At 35.3% G+C, this 22,919-nt stretch overlaps 1 protein-coding gene across 1 annotated transcript in view; it reads right to left on the bottom strand.

Moving 5' to 3' along the window:
* LOC134854847 (solute carrier family 23 member 2-like) overlaps positions 1 to 21,772 on the bottom strand; it is a 37,140-nt gene extending 15,368 nt beyond the window's left edge. The window contains exons 1-4 of the mRNA XM_063871206.1: positions 21,363 to 21,772; positions 13,126 to 13,329; positions 5,563 to 6,043; positions 4,591 to 4,824 (exon numbers count right to left, since the gene is read on the bottom strand). Coding sequence (XP_063727276.1) covers positions 4,591 to 4,824; positions 5,563 to 6,043; positions 13,126 to 13,329; positions 21,363 to 21,772 — 1,329 coding nt within the window. The remainder of the gene's footprint in view (positions 1 to 4,590; positions 4,825 to 5,562; positions 6,044 to 13,125; positions 13,330 to 21,362) is intronic.
* Positions 21,773 to 22,919: the final 1,147 nt, after the last annotated feature.

Below are 22,919 nucleotides of genomic sequence, written 5' to 3'. Positions count from 1 at the left end.
ACTTTTCAGTATATTAAAAATGGGGAAGAAGCAAAACAAAGCAAAAAATGGAAGCCAACTTAGTAAGGTTTTTTTTTGCAGTTTTTTAACGGAAATAATCGAAAACAAACTCAGGGATGCTATTGACTATATTGAAAAATTTCACTTTCACTGAATGACCCAAAAAATTGGTGACAACTTATTGGTGACAAAAAATTGGTGACAACTTGGTGACAATATTAAAATTGAACATAAACAATATCGAAACTTTTTCTAAGAACAAAACGATGATCAGTTTTTGTAAAGCTCAAGTTCTGCAAATGTCTATTAAAAGAAACAATTTGAAAAAATCAAAACAAAAATGTCAAAATTGTTATTTTTTTTATATCCAAAAAAAAATTTAAAATTTTTAAAACCTACGCAAAGCCTGATTAACTATATGATTGTCTAATACATGGATCAGTAAAAAATTACATCTTTTCAAAAAAAAAATAATCCAATTTTAACAAACCTGATAGTATAAAAAACTTGGGCAACAAAAAACTCTATAAAAACATTTATGGTCATTAGATTGATGTTTAAATTATGAAGAGGAGGGCTATGTTGATTGACAGAACAATTAAACAACAGGAGAAGTTTTAGACAAAACATTTTTGGTTTGTAATGGTAGAAAAAAAGTAGGAAAACTCCCTTCTCTCACATTTGAGATATAAAAAATCTTGAGAAAAAATTTTAGCATGACCAGAAGTATCTGTGCCAGTTAAAAGTTGTCAGTTCTTAAATTGCTCGACTTCCCGCGTTAATTGTTCCAAATTGGCCAAAATGGCAATCTTTAAACCCTCATAAATGATCACAGGTGAAATATCTTTTCAAATTTGAGCTCAAAACAACAATACCTTTTGAATGGTGTAAAAAATTTTGTTAAAAAAGGCAAGTTAAAAAGTCGAAATTTGTCTGAAGAAAAAAAAACCCAGCCCAAGCACAAATATTCCGTTACTTTCGACTCGAAAGTGGGAACAATGAAGGGAGTCATTTAGTCGTCTTATTAGGGACCCAAGACGCTGAATACATCCCTTTGCAGATTACCTTAGCGTGTGTGGGGTAAAGTTATGAGGGCTTAAAACTTACGAATTGTGGAAAAATAACCCCACAATTTGTTGCGTTATGTTTTGTGCTATTAACGCGTAAGCGGCGATTTAACCCGGCTCAAAAAACAATCCAAACTGATAAATTGCAATAAAGTATGCTAGCTGCTCTAATTAAAACGCTACTATATGATAATAATGTAACTTTGTACTTTAGAGAGCTTTTAGGGATTGATTTTCAAAAAAAAAAATTTTTTGTCGATTATAAGTCCAACTCTACTCCATGCACATAAAAGACCGATCGAAGCATTCAGGGAGTTTATCTAATATGAGAAATTTTGTTAAGTTTAATTTGATTTTTAATAAAGAAACTTAATAAATCAATGTAATATTCTAAAACGCCGAAAAACAGAAACTACTCAATCGTTTTCGACATACTTCATGCTTGAGCTATCTACTTAAAAACTATAACGAGGTATCTCTTGTCGTTTGATCAGGAATAAATTATCAATTAAGAAAACATCAACTTTGAGTAAAACAAGTGAACGTTGACTGAAAAAAAGAACTGGGATTTTTCAATGAAATAACTCTGATACCTACAATTTAAGTTGCAGAAAACAATGTCTTTTGTTGGGAGCAATAACAAACAGATTAGAGCACGGATGCATATGTAAAAAAAACGAATCTTTCTTTTATTACATCGACAGACCTATTTGAAAGTCACCCAGCAAAAAAACTTGGTCCTCAAAAACTTTTTACTTTCTGCTATCTATACAAAACTCAAACTGTGTATGCGAAATTGTTTGTTGCTCTAATCTCCCTACTCGGTTGAGTAGGAAAAAAAATTGTTTTTTTTTTGTATTGTGGGAAACACAAGAATTTGCACGGCATGGCTGAACTTTTCAGTATATTGAAAATGGGGAAAAGGCAAAACAAAGCAAAAAATGGAAGCCAACTTAGTAAGTTTTTTTTGCAGTTTTTTAACGAAAATAGTCGAAAACAAACTCAGGGATGCTAATGACTAAATTGAAAATTTTCACTTTCACTGAATGACCCAAAAACTACAACGTTACAAAAATTTGGAAGCTCAGAATTTGAAGTCAGTGTTGAACTTCAACTTGGTGACAATATTAAAATTGAACATAAACAATATCGAAACTTTTTCTAAGTACAAAACGATTTTCAGTTTTTGTGAAGCTCAAGCTCTGCAAATGTCTAATAAAAGAAACAATTTGAAAAAATCGAAACAAAAATGTCAAAATTATATTTATTATATCCAAAAAGAAACTTAAAATTTTTAAAACCTACGCAAAGCCTGATTAACTATATGATTGTCTAATACATAGATCAGTACAAAATTACATCTTTTCCAAAAAAAATATTCCAATTTTAACAAACCTGATAGTATATGGGCAACAAAAAAACTCTATAAAAAACATTTATGGTCATTAGATTGATGTTTAAATTATGAAGAGGAGGGCTATGTTGATTGACAGAACAATTAAACAACAGGAGAAGGTTTAGACAAAACATTTTTGGTTTGTAATGGTAGAAAAAGAGTCGGAAAACTCCCTTCTCTCACATTTGAGATATAAAAATCTTGAGAAAAAATTTAAGCATGACCAGAAGTATCTGTGCCAGTTAAAAGTTGTCAGTTCTTAAATTGCTCGACTTCAACAAAAAAAATCATTTTTTTTATTGCGAGCGCTGACACGGAACGAATCTCCGTCGTGCATTCATGGTAGTTTTTATGAAGAAAAATGGATGAAACACAAGCTAGAGCAAACACAGAAAAAAACTGGATGAAACACAAAAAAAGCAAACACAAAAAAAGAGCAAACACAAAAAAAGAGAACTGGATGAAATACAGGCTAGAGCAAAAAAGAAAAGTAGATGAAACACACGTGGGTTGAGTTCACTTGAAAAATTTTTTCCATTTCAGAGATATCACAGCGATTACCATCTATGGTTCAGTCTATGATCAGGGTCACTTTATCCAATATCAGGGCTAAATCATCGCTGAATTAGCGCTAAATTTTCCTCTGCAACAATGAGCATGAGGTTTCTACATGCTATTCCTTACTCCAGTTCGCAAACTGGTCCTCAGGCTAGAGCACTAATAATTAAAGTCATCACCTGCTACCAATCATGACAAAAAAACTGCCTTTTCATCGAATGATATTCTAAGTTCCCAGTTTAATGAGCATATAATTGTTTAATCTGCAATCGAATCAGAAACAACTCTGAAGAAAATTGCAGCTCAGCTTAGTTTTAATCACTTTGTATTAAAAAAAATGTGATTGGGTAACAAATTTAGAAGACTATAACTGATGCTACGAAAACTTTTTATCGATAGGAAACTAAAAAATTGCGTAGATCCTACTCGGGCGATCAACAAGCGGGTCTCGATGATGAAAATAGCTTGTATATATCCGTCTTTTCACACCTGGATACTAAAAATTATTTTGACAATTTTTCAGGCTTTTACACCGAGGCGAAGCGGAGAGTCTTAGCACTTTCGATACAATGCAAGCCATATCAATTCAGTATTTCTGGATATCACAGTCGCATAATACAATCAACCGGGTTAAATAAGCATTTAGTATCGTGCACTGACCAACCACTAAGCCGAAATTACTTACGTATACAACTGTTCAGTCGAACCAAAAAAAGGATATAAAATGTCATTAAAATGTTGCGCTGTTAGTTTTCAAACTCGAAATTTTTTCACCCGCACTTCCTCAAAAATACACAACTATAAAAATTTATTCTTTCTTTTCATAGCAAAATTTCAGGTAACTAAGCCAGTATAACGTGAGCCAAAACCTTTAAAGAAAAAATTAAATGAGAAGAAAATAAAATAATGATAGAACGTATTCGAAGATCTTAAATTTAAGTAAACAGAAGTACTTTAATTGTATTAAAATTGTTTGAAACAAAAACATTCTATAAATTGTAATTTAAGCCGACGAAAAAGCAGACAAACGATAGTCCGATTATTCATAATTTTTCAAGAAAACAATTCATATTAGAACATATTAAAAAATTTCAAGCTGTGAGGCCAACTCCAGATCTTCAGGGTGCAAAAGTGCCCGCATAATCTCCAGAGAAAATCAGAAAGACCCTGAACACTTTTCAAGTTTAATAATGAAGAAATATACAATTTCTCACAGCTTTATAAGAAAAATTGTTTACGGGAAAAAAATGAAACGACATCTTGCAAGTGAACGTAATTACGTAATAGGCAGTGTTACGTAAGTGGCAGTTACATTCAATGAAGCACTAGCGTGAGAAATTATGAAACCTCTTGGTGTGTTATCAGATGTCTCTGTATAAATGTTCTTAACGTCATCACGAGGCCAAACTGTGCACTGGATAGGCGCACAACTTTGTGTGTGTAGGCCTCTGGAGTCCAGAGACAAGTCTTTAAACATATGTTAAAAAATTTTCGGAACGATCAAAGAAAACGAAAGAACAAAAAAGAACAAAGAGAGGTCTCGTAATGGTATGTTTCGGAGTTTCATACCTTTGTGATTCCGATTGCTCCGATGTTCTCGCTGTAGGAGGTGGTGCCGTTGCCTGTGCCTATGAGTCCCGCTAGAAGACAACCCAGCCCCTCCACCAACATGCCCCGGTTGATGGCACTCACAGTGGGCACAGGAGCCCCACTCAGTCTGGCACAGGCGAAGTAGTCCCCCACAGACTCCACCATGCCTGCGAGTACTCCGGCCAGCATGCCAAACACACCTGCCGCTGTCACCTGATGAGCCAGACAACAAACACAGACAACATTAAACATGGAACATTATAGGGTAACAAGCAGACAACAGGAACAGCATAAGGTTTTAATAGTCAAACAGATAGATGTCATTTTGATTCAAGTCAATGTTCAAATTTCTGTTGAGACCAGTTATACTTGTTTTAATGATAAGACTTTTACAAAAGATTTGAAAATAATTTTCGCTCAGCAAGACTTTTAACGCTTAGCATACATTTTTCATATATGGGAGTTTTATGACAAGCACTTTTCAAAAGACAAAAACCTCGGTTTTTGTCATCACCAGATTGTTTTATTAGAATCAAACAGCCACAGAAATAGTTTATATCTATTTTCAACCATTTTTCAAAATTTTATAAAAATTGTAAGACAAGCATTTTTTCATGCACTTGATGTATGAAGTTCTATGATAAGCATTTTTGGTGAATGGAGGTCAACCCGGGTAGTTTATGCAATCGAACAACGTGAACAAAAAACCATGAAGAAGTTTTACTGCGAGCAATTATTAAAACCTACCCAAAAGATAATCATTACTTGCGTTTACTAAAAACTTACACACTCGGTTAATATTGATTTGCTTTTGCAAAATAATTGTTTTGCATCCAGAAGAAAAATTTTCTTGTTTTCGATACTGTATCTACTTGGTGAAGTTAATAGCACAAGTACTCATGAAAGTGATAAAAATTGGAGCAAGATAAGTGATTGAAAATTGATACTTACTTTAGGAGTTCCCCATTGACAAGGGTATGGCACTCTGAACCAATTAGAATCGCTGAGAACATCCGAGTTGCTGTCTGTTCTCGCGCGGTACCCTCTGTCGTTCGGGTCATCCGACAACACATTTGCTTCTGTCAGAATAAAACACAGCAGCCATGTCAGTCCCATTCCAAAAACAACCGGAAACAGTTTGAAGATTTGGAGTCCACAGAGAGACAGTCTGGACAGTACTTGGGAGAAGAGAGTGATGGAGACAATTCCGAAGGCTGTTATTGGCCAGCTAGCACTGGCGTAATTGGAAGCAGCTCCGAACAGCGACAGACCTACAAGAGTAACAGCAGGAGTTACAGTGAGGGGTCCAATGAAGCGAAGAAGGAACCCGACTCCTCCACAGAGTCCGAGAACGATCTGGAACACGGAGGAGACCATGATGGCCCCTTGGACCTCCACGATTCTATCTTTCCATTCAGATGAAGAGTTGCCGCTGAAACAGAATTGTACTCATACTTTCGCTGATTTCAGTCTCACTGACTGTTGTCCCCCTCGTTTATAGTCAACATAAAATTAAGTTTAAAAATTGATTTTGAGCCAATCTGCTTGAATAAAAGTCGGTTTCAACCAAAAAGAAAAGTAACCGACAAAATTCATGGGACCAAACAGCTCATGAAATGGTTTATTTCATTAACTCTGAAGTGATATGCCTTTTCAACATTCCGTTATACCAAATCGAAAGAGTAATGTTTCGTGTTTTTAGGAGTCGAAGAGTTTTTGCCGATAATATTTAATCGAGCACGAAAATTATTTCCTAAAATTTTGAACAGTATCAAAGATCAAGTCTGAACTGCTCGTATATCAGGGCAAAGCCCCGAATGATCCGACTGCACTTAAGGCCAATTGAAAAGTTTTTTTGGTTGAATAATTGACAAAATAATTAATTTTTTTTTTTCATTTTTTAATTTTATCGCCCACACGCTGTGTAATGTACTAAAGGTGTGTTTAGTGTGATTGTAGGATGAAATTGTTGGCCTCAATTCAATTTAGAACAAATTATTCCGCTTCTTAGGCGTGTTATAAGTACTTTAATTATCCAAAACTGGCCAAGTTAGCAGTTTTGAAACGCCCGTAAAATTACGAAAATGAACACAGGTGAGGATTTAAAATTTCAGCTTAGGATAACATTATCTCTCAAATGGTATACCAAAATTCCGTCAAAAACGCTTAGCTAACAAGTCGAAAATTAATTGACTGAATAACAAAAAACCACACCAATCCTAAAGTCGGAACTAGATTTCTAGTATCAAGCTAAAGCCCTGAATGTTCCGACTGCCTTTTAAGGTCTATGGAGCAGTAATAACATTAAAAAAAGTAAATGTAATAAAATGAAACGAATTTTTTTAATTAAGTTTTTTGGTAATCATCCCCCCACACGCCATATAAGGTACAAAGTGATAGAACTTGCTCCTAGTAACAAATCAATTATGGCAAAAAAAAGCTTCCTTCAACTAAATTGGAACAAGACGGATTAAATCACTGCTTACGAGTTAATAGTGCAAAATAAATATATCGCGCGTTAATTGAAGCAATAAAAAAGTCTCCTCTTGCTTGCTCGTCTGTATTTAAAAGTTTTTTGTGCCTTATAAAACATCTTTTAAAATTTAGCTCAGGGGAATAATATTTTTTGAATGACGTTAAAAAAATCAAAAATGGCTAGTTACAAAATCGAATTTTGTCTGAAGAAAGAAAACCACCTCGAGCATAAATATTCCGTTACGTTCGTTACGATAGTCGGAACAACAATAGGCAGGGTAGTGTTCTTCCGACTTTCGTTACGAAAGGATCGGAATATTTTTGATCGGGGTGTTTTTTTTCTTCAGAGAAAATTCGACTTTTTATTTAGCCATTTTGCCGAAAAATGATTGAATAAAACAAATCACAAGCATAACTAATCCGCATTTTTTCGATAGTCGCAACAATAATAATTAACTCACTAGTTTCCATGATAAAACGCAACAGCAGATCAGAAATTTGCAGCAGACCGCTCTTTTAACGGAATAATATTTTATTATATTCAAACCAATAAACAAATAAATGTGCAAGTTATAAAAATGCGGCGTTGTCAAGAAGTGACTGCTTGCTCCTCTGTAATCAACTTTAGGAATGCTGTTTTGCGCGTGAACCAAAGTTTACGACAGCGACTTAATGCTCCAACATTTGAATAAAGTGATGGAATGTTTGTGTGAAGTAATTTTTTTTTCAAAGCAGTTCTAGTTTTTACAAGCCTTTTTGACGAATTTTCATTTGAAACCTAATCATGTCCTGAGCTCAATTTTATATAATATTTTGGCTGTGGTCGTGTTATTTAAAGTCATGAGCTTTGAGGTTTGTAAACTTCGCCATTAGGAATAGTTAAGATGCAATATATTCCGCTATTAAAGCGTAAGCGGCGTTTTAACCCACTCAAAAACTGTTCCAAATCGAATTGAAGCATGCTAGCTACTATAACTATTACTTATTATATGCTTAGAATTTAACAATTTGTTCATAAAATATTGTACCCGCACCAGAACTCCATGAATAAAAATAGATTAAAATTGAACTTTATTGTCAGTGATTATAAAAACGAACTATGATCGTTCACAATCAATTATTAAAATCCATTGCGAAGCAATTATAATTGATTTTTGTTAATTTTATAGATAAAAACAAAGAAATTCTATGATCATCTGAAGTTAAGTGGGTTAGTCGGGGGGGGGGGGGGGGGGACAAAGGGGGGCATGACACATTCGATAATTGCAGTAATTCTTGCAAAATTTGAACAATTCAAAACTAAAATGAAGTGGAAAAAACTCGATTTAATTGATTTTAATCCGACTATAATTCATTTTAATTTGGATAAAAACAATGGATTATAATCGATTTTATTACATTTTGTTAGTTGCCTGAGGCATCATGGGAATTGATTAAATTGATAACACTTTAGACCATAAAAATCGATTACGATTGATTTCAGTTCACTTGTTTTTGAATGCAGGTATAAAATAACATTTAACATTTTTCAAAAAAAGTTTCAAAGTTTGACAACTTGAAATCGAACACTACTCCTAAAACATTAAAGTGTCAATCAAAACATTCAAGATGTGGCTTTGATATGCGCAGGTTTCTTTTCTTTGTACTGTTTCAAAAACGATAGAGTTTTGCTTACAAACCGTGAGGTAATTGTCTTGATTTGCGAAACTCAAGCCCAGACCAAGCGCTTGTTTATACATGTCAATCAAATATGCATCAGTTGGATTAGCTTGATTTGCTAAAAGACTCGTTTTCATGCTGAAAAATTGGTTTTAAATTGAATTTTCAGTGATTTGACCGCTCTCACCAACCAAACGGTACCCCTTTGTTTTATTTTGTGACATCCATTTTTGGCCGACCAACCCTAAAACTTTTAAAAGTCAATTTCGGCGCCAATATGTACTAATTTTGAAGACCAGCGTGAGCGGAAAAAACGTGATTTTCTGGTCAACATGTTTGCTAACCTGAGTCTTTATGGTGACTGGGAGCGCTCGGAAAATCTTCGAAATCCCCCCTCAAGAAAATCCTAGATCGACCCTTGAAGGTGAGTACGTATGCATTTTTCGTGACCATGTTTAAGCCTTTATGCGTTCAATATTTAAAATAATGCTCCAAAAACTGTTGAAAATTGAGCGTTGCGTCTTCGTGGATTCATATTTCTGGTAACAATTCTGGCTAGGAACTAACTATACAGTAGCACTGAAAAAACTCTTTAACAAGTTTTGGGCACTGAAACGTAGTTCTGAAGGGTTTGGGCAAAAAACCACAATAAGAAAATGTATCAAAAAAATTGAGAAACAACTGAAAGCTTATCTATATTTTGCCTCAATTGTGATTTAAGTGTACTCCATAACAAACAAGTAGCTTTTCGAAGGGCGACCGTCATTAGTCAACACTCGTTACGATAAGAATAACAAACATTTCATGAATATTGGTTTTAGCCTGCTTCAATCAGTTTAGATTTTTCCAAAATATTTTCAAAATTGATTGAACAAGACGGCATTGAGAAAAATTTAGACCAACGGGAGCCTTAAAACGACTTAAAGCCTAAAAAGTGTTTTTCCCGAAATTTGTTTTGTTACCATGATCCGTGTAGATTCAATATTGCAATGGTGGGAGCAACAAATGTGAAAGATCCGCCCTGTATAATAGGCAGTCGGACACCTAAAGTAGCCTGGCATAAAGTCACAATGCCAGAGCAGAAAAAGAGGGAGCCAATAAGTAGAGACTTTGCCAGACCATTCTGTTGGATACAGAGAGAGGTGGATAAGACGAATGGCACGGAAACACACCCCCCGACCATCGTGAGAAAGTGTTGCAAGCCGAGAAGCGCCGAGAGGTAGATGGGGGGAACATCGTCGATACTATACACAATATCAGCCCCTCTCGAAAGCTCAACGTTCTGCCAAGCTGAATTTGAAACGACTTTTTTCAAAGGCTTATAATGCTTGTAATCGTAAGTTTTGCGTTCAGAATTGCGATTTGTTATATAAATATTATTCATGGCAAGCCAAAAATAAACGGCTAAGCAGAATAAAACAAAAACAAAACGCGCATAGAAAATACAATGCAAAAAATAGTGTTTTATCAATAATTACTTTTTATCAATTCAAAATAATTTTGAATTCGTAAATTAATAAAACTCATATGAGCTGTTTTATACCCTGTTTGGCAACCAATCAGAACAAATTAAATTTATGATAGTCGAGCCAAAGTTCAGTATTATTTAACTGTCTTAATTGAATAAGAATGATTCGATTGTCTCAGAAAACAGAAAGCCGTTTTTGTTCGACCCAAATCAACAGAAAATCAAAGTCCAATGTCAACAGAATTTTTTCACACAGATGCGAAGCGGAGCTTCGCACCCTTAGCAAAACAACATGTGACATAGAAAACATAAGACGAAAAAAAAAAAGAAAAACTGAAAAAAAAATTGGGAGAAACAAATTTTTCGTCTGTCTGAATAAAACTAAACTTAGCGACCAAGCTAAAGCTGGAGGTACCAGTTTGATGGTTTTTGAATTTGTCATTAATGAGGCGTTCGAATTGACTAACTTTTCCACTTTTTTGAAATGGATAGTCTTTTTGCATCTAAACGTGACTACAGAATACATAAAAAACTGGTTGTTTTACAACAGCAAATTTCCACATTTATGAATCGTATATATATTGGCCCATTCTATCTAGATACCCTCCGAAACAACATATGTAAATATTAATAGAAAAATCAAGTCGACAGAATATAGGTGGGAAGAAATGAAGCCAAAAACAACAGTAAGTTTTAGCCCTCAGTCCCTCAAGTGAATCAATCATTGAGTTCAGTGAGAATAGACTAGACAATTATTTGACTTCGCAAAAATCTGGTTTAGTATAAGAAAAAAGGGATCTTGTTAACTATTTCCCCCCTATGGTACATTGTAACGATATCACATCCCCCCCCCCCCCCCCCCCCTATAAAGAAAGAAATGTGAACAGTTAAGCATTACGAATTTTGTACCATTTTAACTATTCCCCTCCCATTTTGCAATAGGGGGGGGGGGGGGGGGGGGTGAAATAGTTAACAAGATCCGAGCAAAAGTCATTTACCGCAAGTATAAAACAATTTAACATTGAAAAAAAAACAGCTGAAAAATGTACATAATTCCTTTGAAACAAGATATAGCAACTTTAAAAATATTGTATCATCATTTTATGAAAATCAAAACTCATGAAAAAAAAGAAAACGAAATAAGTTAAAACAGAAGCGAAGGGAGCTTCGCGCCACTTGCACGGCAATACACAAAAAAGTTAAGGAGTCACTGCATCTGCAGAAAAAATTTTTAAACTGGTTCTTTCGACTCAAATCCGCATCTCAGATTTGATAGAGTAGTTTTTAAGAAAAATGAAAAAAATTTAAGACCCTTTTGAAATAACCCTTTTTTCTGCATAGAGATAATATAATCGTGGCCGCTTGAGCAAAGAAGGTTACCAAAACCGTATAGTTCGATGAAAACTTAACCTAAGACTTGGTAAGACTTGGCAGAGTAGTTTTACAGAAAGGCCAAAAGCTTACGTCTACCAAGAAACTGCAATGATCAAAAACTTGCAACGACTTTGATACTTGCTAATAGCACAAAAAGATCCGTGATGTGGCACCTAAGCAGAAAAATTTGGGCAGACAAACGAACGTCCGACGATCGCAATACATTCTGGCCAAGTTGGAAGGAACCTGGAAATTATTAAGGTTCAACACTAAAGCAAGTACGAATTTTTGTAAGAAAAGTTATTTACGAGAAAAAAAAATCTAGTTCCCGATTACAAGATACTTGCTCTCGATAGCGTGAAAAAAAAATGTAACCAGGCCAGTCGTTGCACCAGATTAGAGAAGGTTTCCCAACCACGGTATTTCCTTATTTTTCAAACTGTTGCACCGTTTTCTTGATCAGTAAAGTTGAATTGAAATTGAGCGCTCTATCAAAAAAACATAGCCATTATCAGTTAGAAACAAAACAGTGAACGCAAGTGCGCAGAAAAAAACGATTTGATTTTTAAAAAAAACTTCAGCGTTCGAATATCAAAAAAATAGAAAGCCTCGAAGTTTTTTTGAATTTTTAGAACAATTTACGATTGGCACTTTTTGGATAAAAAATGACTTAATTTGAGAAAACTTGATTAAAAGGTAAGGTTGTATTCCACTAGGAAATTCGAAAATTAAATTCGACCTTCGAAACTGGAATCACGTTTTTTGTAATCTTTATACTTTCACTGTTCAATAGTGGAGCTTGCCTTCGTTCCAACAAAGGAAATGAACTGAATTTAAAGAGAAATCAAAATTCAAACCGCGAAAAGTAATTTTAAGCCTGAACAAAGTCTTTAAAAAAATCACCCCGACCTATTTAAGAGTCTGGTCATATTCATCGACTCTTTAAAAATAATCAAATTTTTGTATTTAAAAATCCAACTAAAATCAGAAAGTTATTGATCCACTACCTTGTTAAGAAAGGTTTGAAAATGGAATTATTCAGATTCAAACCAATTTATCTCGAAACCAAGAAAATTTATTTGATAACACTCTATGCCTTCCAAGCGTTCTTTAAAGCTACTGATTTTGCGTAAATACGACCCTAGATTAAAGTTCCTTTGCACCCTAAGTTTTGATCAAACGAAAAGAAAACATATTCGAGAAACCAAATCAGACAATTAAATACTTGCGGAATTAATTTTTATCTGAGCTGAAACCACGGTAGATTTCACATACTACTCAAATTAAGAATGAACTTTGTTCTGAACTTAATTTTTGTTTTGATAATTTCCCAATTATATATTTTTTCCACAGTAAATATGACCTTTTAAAAAAAAAAATTGTATTTACTGTGGGAAAATATAATGAGGAGTTATCGCAACAAAAAATAAGTTCAGATTGAAAGTTGTTCATTCTTAATTTGACTTTTATTCACGGCTCACCAAAATCAAATAGCTGAAGCCGAACAAGTCTGCTTTGTTTTGGCGGACATAACTTACCATTCACCATGTAGGCTGAGTATGGCGATGGTGGGAGTGATGAATGTGAAAGTGCCCCCCTGTACAATGGGTAGTCTGACCCCCAACGTGGCCTGCAGCAGAGTCGCCACTCCGGAGCAGAAGAAGATTGTGCTGATAAGTCTAGAGAGTGCTAGACCATTGTTCGCTATACACAGAAAGGGGGGACAGTACAAAGGGGATAGAAATGCATGCACCGATCATGGTCAGATAGTGCTGCAGGCCGAGAATTATGGCCAGGTACCAAGGGGGGTTGTCGTCAATGGAATAGATCACCTCCAGATCTCCTCTTCCTTTCCCCTCCCCCTTTGACGAATCCCACGAGAATAATTTCATCCGCCGTTTAGGAGTCCACTCCTGGTGATCGCTTCTTCCAACTGCGCCCTTTTCCATTCTCAGTTTTAGTTTTCTCTTATTGATAATAACTAACAATTATAGGAACAAATACAACTAAGATTTTGAGCAGTTCTAGCTCCGAAGTTATTACCAAAAAAAAGCACGTACTGACGAATTTCTGATTTAAAAAACCGAATGGTTAAACATTAATTGTAAAAATAATTGAAACTATGAATTTAATATCGGCCAAATTAGACCACGAATTCGTTCACGTCGCTGCATGCACAACTTGAAAGAAATTTTGCCAGCTTACTGATTACAAAATTTAGTTTTATATATTATTCACGACTCGAGTAAAATTACTAGATTATGAGTTTTTACACACCTAATTTCATAATGGCTTTTAGTGAAACTATTGCTACTTGTGAACAAAGATAATTACGCGAAACAAAACTTGATAAAACAAATGTTTTCGAAGCGTGGTTTAAACTATACCAAAAACTCATTTAAAAGCAAAAAGAGTCTTAAAATGTTTTGTTTCGGCAAATGAGGCGTGCAAAAAAACTTGCATTTGTCCTTAAACAAAACTGAAAAAAAAAACACAAATATCTTTAACCGTGGTTACAAATCTCTATGTAACAAGTGAAAAGAGGAACTTTGTTCCACCTTCACAACAGAGCTCTATACCTGGGAACTGATGTTAAAATAAGAAGCCACCGCCGGGTATATATGGCTCGTCCAGACTCGGTTAGAATATCTCGAGAGTTCAGTCACTTTCCGAGAAGAGATTTAGAAGGTATCGGAGTTTCCAACAAAAAAGAGTGCCGGAGTTTATAAAAACTTCTAGAAAGCTAGATATATTTCAGAGATGGATAGCCAAAGTTTTCGCCAAAATTAATAACACGTTAAACGACGAAATTATAATAGCTACTTAATTCAAATGGATTTTCAAAAAACATATAAAATCGAAGTGTTTTCACAAATCCAGTGTTCATTTATATCCAGAAGCGAAGAGAATCGGAATTATTACAATACAAAATGAAGCAAACAAGAACTTTATGACCGATCACAAAAAAACGAACGCAGATTATTGTTACGACCTCTAAAAGCAAGGAGGAACTTTGTCTTCGGGCATGTTTTAGTTTTTCGAAACCTTTTCCCACGCAAATTAAGTTACAAAAAAGTCATTGAATAGGGCCGAGTGTTATATCATTTAATATTCCTTTTCAGTCGTTATTGGAGCGATATTCAAATGGTTTCGAAAAATTTTCTGTGTCGACATGAACCGGTTTTTGAATTTTGATTTTTTTCGAGCAATTACGTTTATATTTATGCCGGGAAAACTTAGTTTTACTTCAGAGATTTAGTTACAGCGCAAAATTTTTTTTTAGGTATCGAAAAAAAAGTAATTAAAAAATCTTTCCAAATTTTAGCAAAAAAAATTGTATTTTTTTTACTTTAATTTTTATTCAATTTTCGGAAAAAAATGATAACGCATATGCTACAATTTGAAACTAAAGACCGATTAATTATAGGGGTGTAAGTTTTGCGTGCCAATTGCGCAGAAACAGGCTTTCCTTTTTTCAAAAATTTTCACCTGAAAATTACCTATATAAAAGTGCGAATTGATTTTTTATTGACCCAAGGGCTCGCAAAACGCGAATACGCAAAATCTTTAATGTTTGATTAATCAGACAACAACTCCGTTAATAAACTCATTAAGAGAAGCAAAACAACCAACTGTCAAGAGTTTACAAAAAAAATCAAGCGGAAACAAAAAACAGTTGGAATTGAATCAATGAACGCAAGCAAGCATTCGAATTTCAAACAAAAACATATATGCCCTTAAAGCTTTTTGAATTCTTGGAACAATTCACGATTGACCTTTTCTGTTGAAATTATACTAACTAGCAGGCCCTCTGTAGCTCAAGTTGCTCCTGAAAAATGACAACGTTTATCTTTAACAGAAAATTAGATTAGATGGATGGATGTTTTGCTGGTTCTGAGGATGGCTGGATAGTGGATGTAATTGACTAATGGATGTTTGAATCATTGGCTGGACGATTGAAATGATGGAATGAAGGCACAAGGGATTGCTAGATGGACGCATTGATGGCTGACTAGGTGAATGGCTAGTTGTCAAATTGGCTTGATGGTTGGAAGGATCGATGGCTTGAGTGACGGCTGGTTGGAAGACTGACTGACTGGATGCATGGATGGCTGAAATGATGAGAGGATGGATGCATGGCTAGATGACTGGATGACTGGTCGGTTCAAAGGCCGGATGGGTTGATGGCTGGATATATGACTGGCTGGATGGCTAGATAGATGGATGACTGGTTGGTTGAAAAGCTACGTAGGTTAGTGGCTGGATATATGGCTGGCTGGATGAATAGCTGGATGAATGTGAATGGCTAGCTGAATGGAGAGTGTATTCAGAGATGTCTGAGTGGATGGATGGCAAGGTGCATGGATGGCTGGACGAACGGTTGTGGGGTGGAGAGATGGATAGTAGGATTGATGGCTAGATTGACAATGGACGGCAGCAAGGATGCTTGATGGGATGCATGAATGGCTAGATGGATGGATGCGTTACGAATGGATATCTAGATAGATAGATTGTTAGATCGACGATGAACCGCTGGACACAGGACTGGCTAAATGTGCGGATGGATTGGCGGATGATTGATGGCTGGCTGAGATGGGCAGATGATCAAAATGGGAGAAACAAATTTTTCGTCTGTCTGAATAAAACTAAACTTAGCGACCAAGCTAAAGCTGGAGGTACCAGTTTGATGGTTTTTGAATTTGTCATTAATGAGGCGTTCGAATTGACTAACTTTTCCACTTTTTTGAAATGGATAGTCTTTTTGCATCTAAACGTGACTACAGAATACATAAAAAACTGGTTGTTTTACAACAGCAAATTTCCACATTTATGAATCGTATATATATTGGCCCATTCTATCTAGATACCCTCCGAAACAACATATGTAAATATTAATAGAAAAATCAAGTCGACAGAATATAGGTGGGAAGAAATGAAGCCAAAAACAACAGTAAGTTTTAGCCCTCAGTCCCTCAAGTGAATCAATCATTGAGTTCAGTGAGAATAGACTAGACAATTATTTGACTTCGCAAAAATCTAGTTTAGTATAAGAAAAAAGGGATCTTGTTAACTATTTCCCCCCTATGGTACATTGTAACGATATCACATCCCCCCCCCCCTATAAAGAAAGAAATGTGAACAGTTAAGCATTACGAATTTTGTACCATTTTAACTATTCCCCTCCCATTTTGGGAACTGATGTTAAAATAAGAAGCCACCGCCGGGTATATATGGCTCGTCCAGACTCGGTTAGAATATCTCGAGAGTTCAGTCACTTTCCGAGAAGAGATTTAGAAGGTATCGGAGTTTCCAACAAAAAAGAGTGCCGGAGTTTATAAAAACTTCTAGAAAGCTAGATATATTTCAGAGATGGATAGCCAAAGTTTTCGCCAAAATTAATAACACGTTAAACGACGAAATTATAATAGCTACTTAATTCAAATGGATTTTCAAAAAACATATAAAATCGAAGTGTTTTCACAAATCCAGTGTTCCTTTATATCCAGAAGCGAAGAGAATCGGAATTATTACAATACAAAATGAAGCAAACAAGAACTTTATGACCGATCACAAAAAAAACGAACGCAGATTATTGTTACGACCTCTAAAAGCAAGGAGGAACTTTGTCTTCGGGCATGTTTTAGTTTTTCGAAACCTTTTCCCACGCAAATTAAGTTACAAAAAAGTCATTGAATAGGGCCGAGTGTTATATCATTTAATATTCCTTTTCAGTCGTTATTGGAGCGATATTCAAATGGTTTCGAAAAATTTTCTGTGTCGACATGAACCGGTTTTTGAATTTTGATTTTTTTCGAGCAATTACGTTTATATTTATGCCGGGAAAACTTAGTTTTACTTCAGAGATTTAGTTACAGCGCAAAATTTTTTTTTAGGTATCGAAAAAAAAGTAATTAAAAAATCTTTCCAAATTTTAGCAAAAAAAATTGTATTTTTTTTACTTTAATTTTTATTCAATTTTCGGAAAAAAATGATAACGCATATGCTACAATTTGAAACTAAAGACCGATTAATTATAGGGGTGTAAGTTTTGCGTGCCAATTGCGCAGAAACAGGCTTTCCTTTTTTCAAAAATTTTCACCTGAAAATTACCTATATAAAAGTGCGAATTGATTTTTTATTGACCCAAGGGCTCGCAAAACGCGAATACGCAAAATCTTTAATGTTTGATTAATCAGACAACAACTCCGTTAATAAACTCATTAAGAGAAGCAAAACAACCAACTGTCAAGAGTTTACAAAAAAAATCAAGCGGAAACAAAAAACAGTTGGAATTGAATCAATGAACGCAAGCAAGCATTCGAATTTCAAACAAAAACATATATGCCCTTAAAGCTTTTTGAATTCTTGGAACAATTCACGATTGACCTTTTCTGTTGAAATTATACTAACTAGCAGGCCCTCTGTAGCTCAAGTTGCTCCTGAAAAATGACAACGTTTATCTTTAACAGAAAATTAGATTAGATGGATGGATGTTTTGCTGGTTCTGAGGATGGCTGGATAGTGGATGTAATTGACTAATGGATGTTTGAATCATTGGCTGGACGATTGAAATGATGGAATGAAGGCACAAGGGATTGCTAGATGGACGCATTGATGGCTGACTAGGTGAATGGCTAGTTGTCAAATTGGCTTGATGGTTGGAAGGATCGATGGCTTGAGTGACGGCTGGTTGGAAGACTGACTGACTGGATGTATGGATGGCTGAAATGATGAGAGGATGGATGCATGGCTAGATGACTGGATGACTGGTCGGTTCAAAGGCCGGATGGGTTGATGGCTGGATATATGACTGGCTGGATGGCTAGATAGATGGATGACTGGTTGGTTGAAAAGCTACGTAGGTTAGTGGCTGGATATATGGCTGGCTGGATGAATAGCTGGATGAATGTGAATGGCTAGCTGAATGGAGAGTGTATTCAGAGATGTCTGAGTGGATGGATGGCAAGGTGCATGGATGGCTGGACGAACGGTTGTGGGGTGGAGAGATGGATAATAGGATTGATGGCTAGATTGACAATGGACGGCAGCAAGGATGCTTGATGGGATGCATGAATGGCTAGATGGATGGATGCGTTACGAATGGATATCTAGATAGATAGATTGTTAGATCGACGATGAACCGCTGGACACAGGACTGGCTAAATGTGCGGATGGATTGGCGGATGATTGATGGCTGGCTGAGATGGGCAGATGATCAAAATGGGAGAAACAAATTTTTCGTCTGTCTGAATAAAACTAAACTTAGCGACCAAGCTAAAGCTGGAGGTACCAGTTTGATGGTTTTTGAATTTGTCATTAATGAGGCGTTCGAATTGACTAACTTTTCCACTTTTTTGAAATGGATAGTCTTTTTGCATCTAAACGTGACTACAGAATACATAAAAAACTGGTTGTTTTACAACAGCAAATTTCCACATTTATGAATCGTATATATATTGGCCCATTCTATCTAGATACCCTCCGAAACAACATATGTAAATATTAATAGAAAAATCAAGTCGACAGAATATAGGTGGGAAGAAATGAAGCCAAAAACAACAGTAAGTTTTAGCCCTCAGTCCCTCAAGTGAATCAATCATTGAGTTCAGTGAGAATAGACTAGACAATTATTTGACTTCGCAAAAATCTGGTTTAGTATAAGAAAAAAGGGATCTTGTTAACTATTTCCCCCCTATGGTACATTGTAACGATATCACATCCCCCCCCCCCCCCTATAAAGAAAGAAATGTGAACAGTTAAGCATTACGAATTTTGTACCATTTTAACTATTCCCCTCCCATTTTGCAATAGGGGGGGGGGGGGGGGGGGGGTGAAATAGTTAACAAGATCCGAGCAAAAGTCATTTACCGCAAGTATAAAACAATTTAACATTGAAAAAAAAACAGCTGAAAAATGTACATAATTCCTTTGAAACAAGATATAGCAACTTTAAAAATATTGTATCATCATTTTATGAAAATCAAAACTCATGAAAAAAAAGAAAACGAAATAAGTTAAAACAGAAGCGAAGGGAGCTTCGCGCCACTTGCACGGCAATACACAAAAAAGTTAAGGAGTCACTGCATCTGCAGAAAAAATTTTTAAACTGGTTCTTTCGACTCAAATCCGCATCTCAGATTTGATAGAGTAGTTTTTAAGAAAAATGAAAAAAATTTAAGACCCTTTTGAAATAACCCTTTTTTCTGCATAGAGATAATATAATCGTGGCCGCTTGAGCAAAGAAGGTTACCAAAACCGTATAGTTCGATGAAAACTTAACCTAAGACTTGGCAGAGTAGTTTTACAGAAAGGCCAAAAGCTTACGTCTACCAAGAAACTGCAATGATCAAAAACTTGCAACGACTTTGATACTTGCTAATAGCACAAAAAGATCCGTGATGTGGCACCTAAGCAGAAAAATTTGGGCAGACAAACGAACGTCCGACGATCGCAATACATTCTGGCCAAGTTGGAAGGAACCTGGAAATTATTAAGGTTCAACACTAAAGCAAGTACGAATTTTTGTAAGAAAAGTTATTTACGAGAAAAAAAATCTAGTTCCCGATTACAAGATACTTGCTCTCGATAGCGTGAAAAAAAATTGTAACCAGGCCAGTCGTTGCACCAGATTAGAGAAGGTTTTCCCAACCACGGTATTTCCTTATTTTTCAAACTGTTGCACCGTTTTCTTGATCAGTAAAGTTGAATTGAAATTGAGCGCTCTATCAAAAAAACATAGCCATTATCAGTTAGAAACAAAACAGTGAACGCAAGTGCGCAGAAAAAAAACGATTTGATTTTTAAAAAAAACTTCAGCGTTCGAATATCAAAAAAATAGAAAGCCTCGAAGTTTTTTTGAATTTTTAGAACAATTTACGATTGGCACTTTTTGGATAAAAAATGACTTAATTTGAGAAAACTTGATTAAAAGGTAAGGTTGTATTCCACTAGGAAATTCGAAAATTAAATTCGACCTTCGAAACTGGAATCACGTTTTTTGTAATCTTTATACTTTCACTGTTCAATAGTGGAGCTTGCCTTCGTTCCAACAAAGGAAATGAACTGAATTTAAAGAGAAATCAAAATTCAAACCGCGAAAAGTAATTTTAAGCCTGAACAAAGTCTTTAAAAAAATCACCCCGACCTATTTAAGAGTCTGGTCATATTCATCGACTCTTTAAAAATAATCAAATTTTTGTATTTAAAAATCCAACTAAAATCAGAAAGTTATTGATCCACTACCTTGTTAAGAAAGGTTTGAAAATGGAATTATTCAGATTCAAACCAATTTATCTCGAAACCAAGAAAATTTATTTGATAACACTCTATGCCTTCCAAGCGTTCTTTAAAGCTACTGATTTTGCGTAAATACGACCCTAGATTAAAGTTCCTTTGCACCCTAAGTTTTGATCAAACGAAAAGAAAACATATTCGAGAAACCAAATCAGACAATTAAATACTTGCGGAATTAATTTTTATCTGAGCTGAAACCACGGTAGATTTCACATACTACTCAAATTAAGAATGAACTTTGTTCTGAACTTAATTTTTGTTTTGATAATTTCCCAATTATATATTTTTTCCACAGTAAATATGACCTTTTTAAAAAAAAAAATTGTATTTACTGTGGGAAAATATAATGAGGAGTTATCGCAACAAAAAATAAGTTCAGATTGAAAGTTGTTCATTCTTAATTTGACTTTTATTCACGGCTCACCAAAATCAAATAGCTGAAGCCGAACAAGTCTGCTTTGTTTTGGCGGACATAACTTACCATTCACCATGTAGGCTGAGTATGGCGATGGTGGGAGTGATGAATGTGAAAGTGCCCCCCTGTACAATGGGTAGTCTGACCCCCAACGTGGCCTGCAGCAGAGTCGCCACTCCGGAGCAGAAGAAGATTGTGCTGATAAGTCTAGAGAGTGCTAGACCATTGTTCGCTATACACAGAAAGGGGGACAGTACAAAGGGGATAGAAATGCATGCACCGATCATGGTCAGATAGTGCTGCAGGCCGAGAATTATGGCCAGGTACCAAGGGGGGTTGTCGTCAATGGAATAGATCACCTCCAGATCTCCTCTTCCTTTCCCCTCCCCCTTTGACGAATCCCACGAGAATAATTTCATCCGCCGTTTAGGAGTCCACTCCTGGTGATCGCTTCTTCCAACTGCGCCCTTTTCCATTCTCAGTTTTAGTTTTCTCTTGATATTGATAATAACTAACAATTATAGGAACAAATACAACTAAGATTTTGAGCAGTTCTAGCTCCGAAGTTATTTACCAAAAAAAAGCACGTACTGACGAAATTTTCTGAGATTTAAAAAACCGAATGGTTAAACATTAATTGTAAAAATAATTGAAACTATGAATTTAATATCGGCCAAATTAGACCACGAATTCGTTCACGTCGCTGCATGCACAACTTGAAAGAAATTTTGCCAGCTTACTGATTACAAAATTTAGTTTTATATATTATTCACGACTCGAGTAAAATTACTAGATTATGAGTTTTTACACACCTAATTTCATAATGGCTTTTAGTGAAACTATTGCTACTTGTGAACAAAGATAATTACGCGAAACAAAACTTGATAAAACAAATGTTTTCGAAGCGTGGTTTAAACTATACCAAAAACTCATTTAAAAGCAAAAAGAGTCTTAAAATGTTTTGTTTCGGCAAATGAGGCGTGCAAAAAAACTTGCATTTGTCCTTAAACAAAACTGAAAAAAAAACACAAATATCTTTAACCGTGGTTACCAAAATCTCTATGTAACAAGTGAAAAGAGGAACTTTGTTCCACCTTCACAACAGAGCTCTATACCTGGGAACTGATGTTAAAATAAGAAGCCACCGCCGGGTATATATGGCTCGTCCAGACTCGGTTAGAATATCTCGAGAGTTCAGTCACTTTCCGAGAAGAGATTTAGAAGGTATCGGAGTTTCCAACAAAAAAGAGTGCCGGAGTTTATAAAAACTTCTAGAAAGCTAGATATATTTCAGAGATGGATAGCCAAAGTTTTCGCCAAAATTAATAACACGTTAAACGACGAAATTATAATAGCTACTTAATTCAAATGGATTTTCAAAAAACATATAAAATCGAAGTGTTTTCACAAATCCAGTGTTCCTTTATATCCAGAAGCGAAGAGAATCGGAATTATTACAATACAAAATGAAGCAAACAAGAACTTTATGACCGATCACAAAAAAAACGAACGCAGATTATTGTTACGACCTCTAAAAGCAAGGAGGAACTTTGTCTTCGGGCATGTTTTAGTTTTTCGAAACCTTTTCCCACGCAAATTAAGTTACAAAAAAGTCATTGAATA

The sequence above is a fragment of the Symsagittifera roscoffensis genome, chromosome 9, assembly GCF_963678635.1.
Source record: "Symsagittifera roscoffensis chromosome 9, txSymRosc1.1, whole genome shotgun sequence".
NCBI lineage: Eukaryota > Metazoa > Xenacoelomorpha > Acoela > Convolutidae > Symsagittifera > Symsagittifera roscoffensis.
Note: the sequence above shows the minus strand (reverse complement) of the source record. Positions and strands in the feature narration are given on the sequence as shown.